The sequence below is a fragment of the Anas acuta genome, chromosome 4 (genome assembly GCF_963932015.1).
Source record: "Anas acuta chromosome 4, bAnaAcu1.1, whole genome shotgun sequence".
Lineage (NCBI taxonomy): Eukaryota > Metazoa > Chordata > Aves > Anseriformes > Anatidae > Anas > Anas acuta.
The window spans coordinates 29,634,439-29,646,646 of record NC_088982.1 but is presented as its reverse complement, the minus strand read 5'-3'; the positions used below and the strand labels follow the sequence as shown (position 1 = coordinate 29,646,646).

Genomic DNA, 12,208 nt, shown 5'->3' with positions numbered 1-12,208 from the left:
TTTTAAAGGATTGGTTATCTATCAAATATGAAGTATCAGTCATCTAACCCTGTAATCACAAAGCGTCAAGAAATCTGCCTAAGTAAAAACATACATATATATTAGTTTGACATACTGGACTAATGCAGAATGTCACCCAGAAACCTACATAAATTTGCTAGTGCAATTTGTAGTAACTGTTACGTTCCATATGGTAGTTGATTGGGTAACCCGTGTTTTCTTAGGATAGTAGTCTTGGAGTGGGTTTGACTAATTTGATTGAAGGCGGAATTTCTTGTGCTACAAAACATTTAGTCTGATGTGGCTTAGCTCCTCCTAGGACTAAATTTGCATCTATTTTGATATCACTATTTTGATAACTTTACTCTTTCTGTACTTTAGAAGTCTCTTCCAAAACATTTTTTTTTATCAAGGATCAGCAATAGTGCAAATACAGGCGTGCATGTCATAAAATTAATACTGTGTGTACACTTGTATTGTTCTGGAAATACAGCAAGGATTACTGGAAGAAACTGGGCACCGCCACTGGCTCAAATCCTGGGTTTTGATTTGTCTTTCACCCTTCAAAATTAACAGATTGTTCCTTCTCCAACTGGTATGGCAGACCATGTCAGCTGTTTTACTGTGGACTTCTTCATAAAAGATGTATTGGATTAGTCCATCGCTCATTCTTACAGGAAGGCTGAATTATTTGCCTTGCCTGGGCAGAGCTGAGTTTTGACACATCCAAAGTCATGTCTGCTATGGATAAAACGTAGTGGCTAAACATACCCTGTTAGATCATGTTAAATATAAATGACTATCCTGGGTTCTAGCACTGTTTGTCAACTGAGCAAAGCTGGATACCTGTAGTGAAAGGATTCAGTGTTCCTAGAAAGTGTAGTACTTCCTAAAACATACTAAACTACTCGCAAAACTGGTGGCCTGAGCAAAGTCACGTGTCCCTTGAGATGTTTTTGCATCGCTTTTGCTGTGCTTCAGGGCTGTAACGATACACTTATGCCTTAACACGATGCCAGTCGCAAAAGATCAAGTGAAGAGACAGCATATCCTACCCTTTTGTTTCCATTTATCTTGTAGCACCACTTGATAACAGCGGCTCTTGAGACAATCGCTTCATTTGGCGAAAGTATAACAATTGTTGGAGTAAATATATCAACGTAGCCTAGGGGTTATTTGGAATGTATGCGCAATAATCTATACTGTTAATTTGCAATCTGACTGCTGTGTTAAAATTGATAGTGAAAGATACCGTTTCCTTTGAGGGCCTTACAGTACACTGACCTTCTGTGGGTGCTGTGTCTTGGTGCATTTAGCATCCCAACAGTAGCTCTATAATGAGGATGCCATTCATATGCACTTCCATTGGTTCTGAGGGGGTTTCTTTTTCACACAGCTGCTTCTAAACAAAAGTCCAGCAGTCATTTGCCAGCAAACAACCAGGATGTACAGGGTTACATCACCAATCAGTCTCCAGAGAGCATTGTAGAAGAGGCTCAGGGCAAGTTGACAGAGCTGGAGCAGAGGATAAAAGAAGCCATAGAGAAGAATGCTCAGCTGCAGTCCTTGGAATTGGCACACGCTGACCAGCTCACCAAAGAGAAGATTGAGGAGCTGAACAAAACGAGAGAGGAACAGATCCAGAAGAAACAAAAGATTTTGGAGGAACTGCAGAAAGTGGAACGAGAGTTACAGCTGAAAACTCAGCAGCAGCTAAAAAAGCAATATCTAGAGGTAAAAGCGCAAAGAATTCAGCTCCAGCAGCAGCAGCAGCAACAGTCTTGCCAGCACCTGGGACTACTGACTCCTGTTGGGGTAGGAGAACAACTCTCAGAGGGAGACTATGCACGATTACAACAAGTGGACCCCATCTTGCTTAAAGATGATCCTCAGCAAGCTGCTGCGCAGACGGGTTTTGCACCAATTCAGCCTCTGGCGATGCCACAAGCTTTGCCTCTGGCAGCAGGTTCCTTACCTCCAGGGTCCATCGCAAATCTTACAGAACTGCAAGGTGTAATAGTTGGACAGCCAGTGTTGGGCCAAGCACAACTAGCAGGGCTGGGGCAAGGAATACTGACAGAAACACAGCAAGGGTTAATGGTAGCCAGCCCTGCTCAGACGCTCAATGACACGCTGGATGACATCATGGCAGGTGGGTTTATATTGTTACGAGCAGGTATAATATTTGCTTAACCAGTTGAGGGTATGTCAACTTCTTTGTGTGTGTGTGTGTTTGTGTATTCCCGCTAGCTCTGCAGCAGTACCTCTAGCCTACTGATAACCCTGTGTTGAGGTTTTCAGAGAATTAGTTTTAACTTTTCGATTTACAGGGTTGCTTTTCCTTTTGTTGTGCTAACAGGTGCCTGTTTGTCAGGTTGGTATGTCAGAAATAGCATTTGTACTTCTTTTCTGGTTTGGGGGGTGGATATACTAGAGATAAAAAGTTTTTTAGCCTGTCTGTAGCTCAGGAATGATGGTGCTGTTTGTTAGTACTTCTGGCTAGTTGACAGAGAGCTGACTTGAAGTGCTCAGAATAGGCTTTGAGCCTACATTATGCCTACAACTTGTAGCAAACCTTTAGGCTTGTCTTGAATGAGAGCTGCTGTAGTTGGCCTTGAATAGTGAACCATTAGGAAACTTTTACTTCTGTTCAGAAGAAAAGGCAGTAATTCCATTAACTTTTTTTTCAGTATATTCATGGAAATTGTTGGTTTGTCAATGAAAAAATCTAGCCTAACCAAGTTTTTTGAGTTGCTCTGGAGATTTCTTTGCCCATGTTATATCAGAGCTTTAAGGCCTTAAAAGGTAGCAACTAAAAATAATGAAACAGGCCTTAAATACTTGGGAAGTGTGAGCTGCTAGCATTGCTTTCCTTTACATGTGCTTTAGTTGCATGTAGTCCCGTTAGTGTAATGGCTGAAATACTCGTTCTGAGTACTTGTTTGAGTACAAGTTAACTATTCAGGAATGCTGGGAAAAAATCATGTTACTTGATTGAAATTTGTTAGGGTGCTCTTTGTGAAACTGATGAATGTTTATTTTTAAAAATGCTCTCTGTCTTAACAAATCTCCTTTATAAGGAGACAGTGTAAGACTAATGCAGCATGTTCAGATGTGAGCTGGCAAAAAGGCAGGTCTCCAAAAATATTCTAGCCCAAAGGTGCAGAGGTGTGGAGCATCTCTTGCATGTACTGCAGGAATTAGGGGAATACAGTAATGGTGCACAGTGAATAGAGGATTTGGTAACTAGGAAATTCCAGGTGGTGATTGTTTGAAATTGGAACAATGCTTCTAAAACTGTGGGATGAAAATTAGGCTCCTAGTGAGTACTCTGATGTTTGGGCAAAGCCCCCTTAAAAATCACTGAAACTTACGGGAGACACAGATTCTATTCCGAAAATATGGTGTTAGTTTAAGCCTAGACACAAGAGTTGGAAGCTGTCAGTGAATACACATCCAACAGGAGACATGAGACGGTAGATAAAGCTACTTACGTCGTGATAGTGTGCACTGATGCTGAAGGTCTCTCATGTGGATCTGCTGGGATATGTGCCAAAATCAGATACTCAACTCAAGAGAGAAAACGTGGTTTGTGGGTAGCTATGAAGTATGCACGCAATGCACTTTAAATATGACTTAAACCTTCAGTTAGAAGACACTTGCGATGTATTTAACTGCATGTAACATATTGAGGATCTGGGATTTTAGGTCGGCTGGCCCAAATCCAAGTGCTTGTGCATCTTTTTTGTGAAAGTCAGATACTTCCAATGAACATTTGAGTGAATGTATTTGTACTCCTTAGTCTCAGTTCTTAGTACATGAGCACACACATGCAATTGGAAATGAGATCTAAATTGTGCTTTGGAAGGCCTTTGTGGGAAGTCTGTTATAGGCTGTACAAATGAAATTCCATCTCTATTTTTCTGCCAAGTGGTAATTTTCAAGAGAGCAGACAGACCTGACTATACAGCTCTGATGCCAAGTTTATTGCACGCTTCAGAACTTAGTGTGGAATGGAAATGGGTTCAGTGTAACACAAAATGTTTAAGCACAGCAGAGAAATACTTCAGCAGTAGTTTTCGGTACTGCTTTAATGGGAACCCTCTAGCTTGTCCCGCATGGATACAAACCTCCTGTTCCTGAGGCAGTGACAGACACGTGAAGGTAGTTCCAGCACAGATGTGTGGCTTGCAGCACTAGGTGAGTTTCACCAGTTACAAAAACAAAGTTTACCCAGCCAAGGTGTAGCATTATGTAGTATTCATCTGTGTTTTTATTGCAAGTTGAATTGTCCCATGTTAAGTACTTTTTAGAACGAGGTCACGTGTGTAAACGCTCTTATTAGTGAGAGGCTAGGGTAAGATAGCAATGTTCCTGGTCAAGTGCTGTTGCTAGATCAACTCTGGGATGATAAAGTATATTTCCTTGTTACTATAGTAGCTAATTGGTGTTACCAGAGCTCTGCAGAAGTTGTCTGGAGACACAATGGGAAAATGTACTGACTTGAGGGTTTTGAGGTGATTGTGGCTTTTTTGGTTTGTTTTGTTGTTCTTTTTAAAGTAATAGGGAAATTGAAGAAGTAGTAAATAATCTTGCAGTTGCAATGTAGGGTTCCTTTCTGATCCTGCTGGAATCAATGACAAGCAGAGGGCTTGCTCTTCAGCTTCAGATGCTGGACAAGGTGTTTGCTTGCTGAGAGGCTGGGTGAATTAGAAGTGTGTTTTTGGCAGTGGAAAAGAGTTTATAAAACTCTTAACTCAAAATACTGCATATGTTAAATGATGTGTGATTTAAACCATCTTCTGTTTTTAATGCTAACCCTATGTTGAAGTAGATCACTGTTTCCAAAGGAGTATGTCTGGGAACAGCCTCACAAAGTATTTCTGGAATCTTGAAGTGCTTGATAGTTTAATTCCTGGAAGCTACCTTGTGAGCTGAGTCAGTGATAGTTTTAACTAGCTTAATTAATACATGAGAAGAGAATACACATTGACTGTTAGGTCTTACTGGGAACTCAACACTGGAAAAAACTACAAGAGAGAGCCAGCATCACAGCAAAATAACAAAATTGAATCCTATCTGCAATGCATGCAGGAGATCTGGAAAACTATAAGGATGGAAGCTTTTATGCTCTGGTGTGACTATGATCAGTTGTTGGCAATGGTTATGCTGTTCTTACAAATGGATGGTAGATACATTTAGACCATTGTTCTAGGAGTGTTAAGAGACTTGTGTTTATTGCTAGGCAGCTGGTTTTGTACGGGGTTGAGCCTGTGGTAGCCTGCCTTTTAAGACTGGATCTTGACATGGAAGAATACTCAGGATGGGCTAGACTCTAACAAAAAATCATTGAATTAAAGAACACAACTGCGGTGTGGTTTTAGGGCTTCGTCTGCAGAGATCTTTGTGTATAGAAGTAATGCTATGTGTTTGTATTAGAATTCAGAACATTACTTGGGTCCTTGTAATTCAAGGCATGTTATGCATCTGAAGTGTTTGGTATTGATTTGTAAGCATGCTGGCAGGAACATAGCTTTTAATAACTTGAGGTACTAAAAAAGCAATCGCAGTATAAGATAGTGGGGGTAGATGAGAAGAAACTGAGGCTGTTGAGTTGCCTTAAAGCAAGTTGGAAGAAGCTGCAGTATCTAGTATTTTTTGTAACTTTATTTTATCAGTCCCTCATCTTGCCTCGTTGCAATGGTGGTGTGTGAAACAGCACTTTTATATGCTTACTGTTGAAGTTATAAAGGAGATAAAGAATAAGCACATGAAAAGAATGCTGTGCCCACAATCAGACAACACTAGTATCAATCTTGATGGTTGACAAAGATAATAAGGTGTTTAGTTTCTGCAAGATATTGCACTTAGTGAACATTGGAACTATTCAAGGAAGGAACAAACTTGATCACCATAAAAAAAAAAATCTTCCTTTGTGAAATGTCGGGCTTATTTTTAAAGGCATGTCTTTTATTTTAGGGCATGTAGATCAGTGAGGAGAGGAAAAAAAACACATTGTCTCAGCTGCTACGTATCTTGTGTTTGTTTTGAAGTTTTTTGAAATTTTTTGTTAACTTGACTGTTGTCTTTCCTCCACTTGGCTTACACACGCAGCGTGTAAGGAAATATTTCTGAATGGTGGGGCTGCTGGGTTTGTGGGAGAAGGCAGCAGCTGCGATGTCCTTTTTTTATTTGAGCTAAGGAAAAGTTGAGATGTCCAGTGAGAAACCAGGACGAAGAGCAACAGTGCTACTAATGGCAATAAGTAAAAAACTGATTGCCCAGTGTCTTAACAAATGCCAAGACTTCAGTTTGGGTAGTCAAGCAGTGCTTGGGGTGGTATAAGCTGACTATTAAACTTCTTGGAGTTTTACCTTGTATAATCGTGTTGTTAAGATTGGTAGTTGCACCTGTACCAAAGCAAGTGTATACTAAAACGCTTGAATTGTGAACTAGCTTTGAAGACATCGCTATCCCAGCCATACAGTTATGAGGGTCTAATGTTGGAAGTGCAGTATTTGTTAAGTATTGCAACTGGTCTACTAAAGCAGATGGAGGGGCAGAAGGGAAGTACGAAGCTTTAGCTGTCGATGTGTTTAGACTTATTTCAAGATAAAGCTAGTTGGTTACTCTTATTTCACTGCTCAAGACTGGTGTAAAAACCTTTTGGTTTATTGAGAACATCTAATATTTCTGTTTGGACACAGTCAAGGTTCTAGTTCCTGCACTTGGCATGTTGATTAAAAGTAAGAACTCTGCATAGGTGATGTTTAAAGAAAAATAATCCAAGTTTGTTAGCCATAAAAAATAGTACTTCAGTGAAATGTACTTCAGGGAGATGAACTGTTTATGTATCTGTGAGTTATTTCTGAAGCACACTTGAGATATACTTAATGTGAGAACTGTAAGCCACCATGCATATTGATGGTCTTTTCTGCTAGCATTCATAAAAACATTTGCATATGGATTGTACAATAAAGGTTTTCTTCCCTGGGGAACGAGCTGTTGGCTTTTAAACACCTCTTTCCCCCTGCCCTCTCCTTCAGTGCAACGCAGTTGGTATAAGAGGCTTTACCTGAATTGATTTGCCCAACTAGCTTGATTTTTTTCTTATTTTTTTTAAATGCTAATAGTTTTAGTAGTGGCTCCTGTAATGCAGTGCGTAACAAAGCGTGTACTCCCCAGCCCATATATTGGGGTTCTAGTGGTAATCCTTAACAGCTGTAGAAATCCCTTGTGCTACTGTAGCGGGGTTCACATTTTTCATGGGTTCATTTTACCATCTTTTTCTGGTCCCTTGGGACCAGATCTGAGAGTAAAGAACTGTGTTTTTTTCATTCCATTACTGTTTTAAGCTGATAGAGCTTTCTCTTAGATCTTGGAGAAAGGCAAATTTATTCTTTTTTTTTTCCTCCACAATTACTCATTATGGCCATGTGTGTAAATATGAGAACAAGAGTTCAAACATTATTATTTTCTATGAAACAAATGGGCTGCTGTGTTATTAATGAGGTTATATCTCTTTACAACAAGTATAAGAAAACAGATGAGTTTAAAGTAGGCTCTCTGCTGAATAATATTAGATGAGACTTGAGTTAGCTCTGTACAATACGAAGTTCCTGTACGCCACAGTTTTTGACTTTACATCAGTCAACTTTGGCTCAGCATCTGCTTTTTTCTTTTAATCCATACCTAGTTTGATTTTTTTTCTCGTAAGGTGAGAACAAAAGGTGATCTGATAGGAACATCAACGGAGGTTGGGTCTTGTTTTAGTCTTAAATATAATGTTAGGCATGTTTCTTATGCCATAAGTAAGTTGTTTGTGTTTTTTTTTTTGTTTCCTTTCAATGGCATTTGTTAGCTTTTTTGCTGGGATTTGTTATAGGAAGTCCAGAAATCAAATTAGTAATGGATTCAAAACACAGCTGCCTTGCAGAGAAGGGAGTTGGCATGATAGGCATGTTATGGTAAAATTTTTGTGACATCTGTTGAAAATGTTATCCCTTCTAACTAATTTTTAGAGCAAGTAGCCATGGGTGGTAATCTGGGACACAGCTGATTATTAAACCTATTTGAAAAATAAATGTGATCCCAAAAGTTGGGGATAAAGTAAAGGGGCGTTACGGAATACTGAAATAAGGTTACTCAGTGTTGTGTATTCAATCAGTGTGGACAATGTGTAAACCATATTTCTTTCATTTTTGCAGTTAAAGGTCCTTTTGTGAGCTTGTCAGGAGAATAGTATAGCACTTCTTCACTTTCTCCTTTTGCTGATCATACCTGATAAAGACTTGTAAAAATATGGGAGAAAAATCATGAAGAGAAAGCACTGAATTCCTTTAAGGAAAACTGGATTTTTTTTTCCCCCAAAGGCTGTTTTAGTATCAAGTTACCTCGGTACTTGCAATCGTTATATGTATGAAATGAATTTCAGGGAAGTGTGGCGGTTGGTGCTATTTTGTGTCATGTCGATATACTGTCATCAACTGTAAAATGGTATTACCTTTTGCTTGTCCTAACCTCTTTGACCAAAGTCTCTGCAAAATGGCTGTTAAGAAGCTTCTACCTCACTAGTTTCAACAAGTTCTGCCATGTGAGCATCCTGGTGCTAGCTCTGCTGCTTTTTTTGTGATGTTTGGGGAAGGTGGTGGGTGTGGGGGAGGTAGTTGCACTTCTATGTGGGAATCCTTAAGCTGTTTTAAGGGAAAAAAAAAAAAGCGTAGATAACCATTGATTTGACTTGTTTCACAGTTCAGCTTTTAAAGGTATGTAACTCCTGGTCCAAATAATGAATGACTTGTAGGAAAGATTTTTGATATATATATTAAAAAAAAAAAAAGTATATCTATTCTGTAGTGGGCATCTAGAAAACATGACAATCTGATACTTATGTATTTCTTTGGTGATCTGATATAGTTAACCTTTTTTCTAATTGATAAATTCAAAGATTGGGATAAATGTGTGGAAAATATGCATTTATGAATAGTAAAGTATTTGGGGAGTTATGTCGGTGGGAGTTTGGTCCCACTGGCTGCTTACGGTCATATTAAAAACACAAGGTAAAATTTTTGCCTTTACTAAGTGTAATTATTCTGTTCAACAGCAGTGAGTGGAAGAGCATCTGCAATGTCAAACACTCCTACCCACAGCATTGCAACTTCTGTCTCCCAGCCTCAGACGCCAACTCCAAGTCCTATCATTTCTCCTTCAGCCATGCTACCAATCTACCCTGCTATAGATATTGATGCCCAGGTAAGCCTGCCATTGGCACTGCAGCATAGATGTGTAGCTGTTTTGCCTCTGTATCCTGAATAATTCATATGTAGTAAACAGAGCTGTTGTATAATGAATTGGGTTCTAGAGACTTGATTAGCTGCTTTTGGAAAGCCAGCATAACTCTCTGGAGAGTTGCAACCCACTTTCCTCAGTGCTGTAACTGAACAAAAGGCAAAGTCATCGAATGATCAAACACTTCGTATTTCTTTTTCTTCTAAATACTTTTGGGGCGTGATTTCTGAAGACAAAAACAAGACTTACAACTTGTACACTGCTTTTCCCAGTTGTGCTTTAAGTTGGTGGCCAGTGACCACTAAGCTTGACAGAAGCATAAAAGTATTGAAAGAAACAATCATTTTTGTACTTGTTTTAGCAAGAGGATATAAGAGTTCTCTTTTCTAAGTATAGAGAAGGTGTATTTATAGAAGATAACTTTAAAAGCTACTACTTTATATTGAATTGCAGCTAGCTGGCCATCAAAAAAAAAATGTGCATACTACCTTGCATATATATTTGCGTGGTTTTAGACTGTATGTAACATGGTTAAGATGTTACGGCTGAGATACAGGCAGGGTGAATAAGAGGGAGGGTGGATTGTTGTGGATTGCAACAAGAGATTATTGTGGTTTAGCGAGAGAAGTCTCTGGGAAACCAGTTCTAGCTAGTTCAGCCACTCATGGCAATGGGCTTGGTTTCTGCAGGAGACTGCTGCTCCTGCCGTAACCTGATGTGCCTCCTTGGTAGACAACAATGCTTATCAGTACTGGGCTTGGTTATCTTGGGTTATAATAGTGTAAGTCAAAACTAAAACTATGCTCTCACTGATGAAATTTGTTTTGAGCAATCTCAGTTCTTGTCAGGTGTTCATAAATCTCCCAACAGAGTTGACTTGAGTAGCGGAATCCTGTTACGAAATTGAACACAAAAGTAAACTGAGGTACTTGATCAGTAGATGGGTCTTAAGCTTACAAAAAGTTTTTGTTGTAGATACAGTCATATTTGGCTATTAGGCCTTATAACAGAGTTTGTACCCTAAAAGGAATTATTTATCTTGTATATGATGTCTGTTTCTTTTAGACTGAGAGTAATCATGACACCGCATTGACACTTGCTTGTGCCGGTGGCCATGAAGAACTAGTGCAAACACTGCTAGAGAGAGGAGCCAATATTGAACACAGGGACAAGAAAGGTAGGTATTTTGCTATGGCAGTACAGACCAATTCTAGCCTTCCAGTGTACCCCAGTAAATACACAATACATGTAGTCTTTATGTGAAGCTTTTAGGCTTGCTTTCTTGGTGGTTTAACATATGTCACTTAACCTGAAGTTACGAATGCATATTCTTCAAACATTCTTTTTCGTTCTAGGATTTACTCCACTTATTTTGGCTGCCACAGCAGGCCATGTGGGTGTTGTTGAAATTTTACTTGATAACGGAGCTGATATTGAAGCCCAGTCGGAGAGAACCAAGGACACTCCCTTGTCTTTGGCTTGTTCGGGAGGGAGACAAGAGGTGACGTAAAACTTAAGTCTTCAAAAGCAGGTTGTAGATAATGTTTTGTGTCAGTATACCCAAGTATTTTTCCAGCATATCTGTAGTAATTTAATTCACCATGCTGTTTCAGGATGGTGTTTCTTAAAAAAAAAAAATGTGAAGAGCTTAACATTTTTCAAGTTGTGTATTGCAACATGTGTGATAAATTTATTTTCCTATTTTAATAAGTTGGACCAGAGCTTTGAACAGACCTTATAACTAGGGGCTAGTTATAGAGCTTTTACTAGCTTAATTAGATGCGAATAGGAAAGTAAATGGGATGAACGTTCCTGTTGAGAAGCTAGAGCTAGGCATGAATGGGCTTCATATAGGAGCCAAAGGAATATGCTAGTTGATTCTGCACAGGACATAGGCTATCAGTGTACTGTAGATCTCTACAGTTAAAAATGATAATAACACCAAAACATTTTTCAAATGATTGATCGGAAGTAAATGTATGGGAAGTCTTTCTAATGTTATCAGAAATACTGTGTTCTCTGACTTCAGAAGAAAATTAGAACATATGATCAGAAACAAAAAATGTTTTTTTTTATTTGTTTGTTTTGTTTGTTTGTTTTTTACAAATTTCAAGTGTGTGTTTCTGTTAATGCTTCTATTTGGGTTGTAAAGGCCCCAAGGAAAGCTATAGAACCTGATGCAGAATACTGTGGTTTTGCTAGATAATTACTTCCTTAGACAAAATGTTACTAAAAGTTGCTAGCTCTTTATTGCCTTTCAGAAGATGTCAAATACCTGATTTCAAGTCAGAGTTTTGTAATGAAAAAGCTTTTGGCTTCAGCTCTGTAGGACCAATCAAAACACGTTTTATGCTTGCAAGATGAAAGTGGAACAAGTGATGCATTGGAATGTATCACAAGTGAAGCATTGGAATGGGCTGCCTAGGGAAGTGGTTGAGTCACCATCCCTGGGTGTCTTTAAAAGACATTTAGATGTAGAGCTTAGGGATATGGTTTAGTGGAGGACTTGTTGGTGTTAGGTCAGAGGTTGGACTAGGTGATCTTGGAGGTCTCTACCAACCTACATGATTTTGTGATTCTGTGCAAAATGCTTTCTCTCTGGGAGATGTCAACAGCATATTTAGGTTTTGAAAAGCCCTGGATAGATTTGTGTCAGATTTGCAAGTTTGAGAGAAAACAAGATGTTATTTTTCAAAACACTGCAGGTGGTGGAGTTGCTGCTAGCTCGAGGGGCAAACAAAGAACACAGGAATGTCTCGGATTACACACCTTTAAGCCTCGCTGCTTCTGGTGGCTATGTGAACATTATCAAGATTCTGCTAAATGCTGGGGCAGAAATCAATTCCAGGCAAGTTTCCTTTTCACTGCTTCTTCATGGTCTTTACCCTTTCCAAAAGGCTTTCTTGATAACTAAGTAGAA

The 12,208-nt window shown here is 39.1% G+C and overlaps 1 protein-coding gene across 6 annotated transcripts in view; it reads left to right on the top strand.

Moving 5' to 3' along the window:
- ANKRD17 (ankyrin repeat domain 17) overlaps positions 1 to 12,208 on the top strand; it is an 85,771-nt gene that overhangs the window by 54,121 nt on the left and 19,442 nt on the right. For 3 of the 6 annotated variants that reach the window (XM_068680397.1, XM_068680395.1, XM_068680398.1), the window contains exons 15-19: positions 1,397 to 2,152; positions 9,104 to 9,252; positions 10,354 to 10,465; positions 10,644 to 10,789; positions 11,994 to 12,136. In XM_068680397.1, the coding sequence (XP_068536498.1) occupies positions 1,397 to 2,152; positions 9,104 to 9,252; positions 10,354 to 10,465; positions 10,644 to 10,789; positions 11,994 to 12,136 (1,306 nt within the window). The remainder of the gene's footprint in view (positions 1 to 1,396; positions 2,153 to 9,103; positions 9,253 to 10,353; positions 10,466 to 10,643; positions 10,790 to 11,993; positions 12,137 to 12,208) is intronic. The other 3 variants (XM_068680396.1, XM_068680400.1, XM_068680399.1) reach the window with 3 other exon arrangements.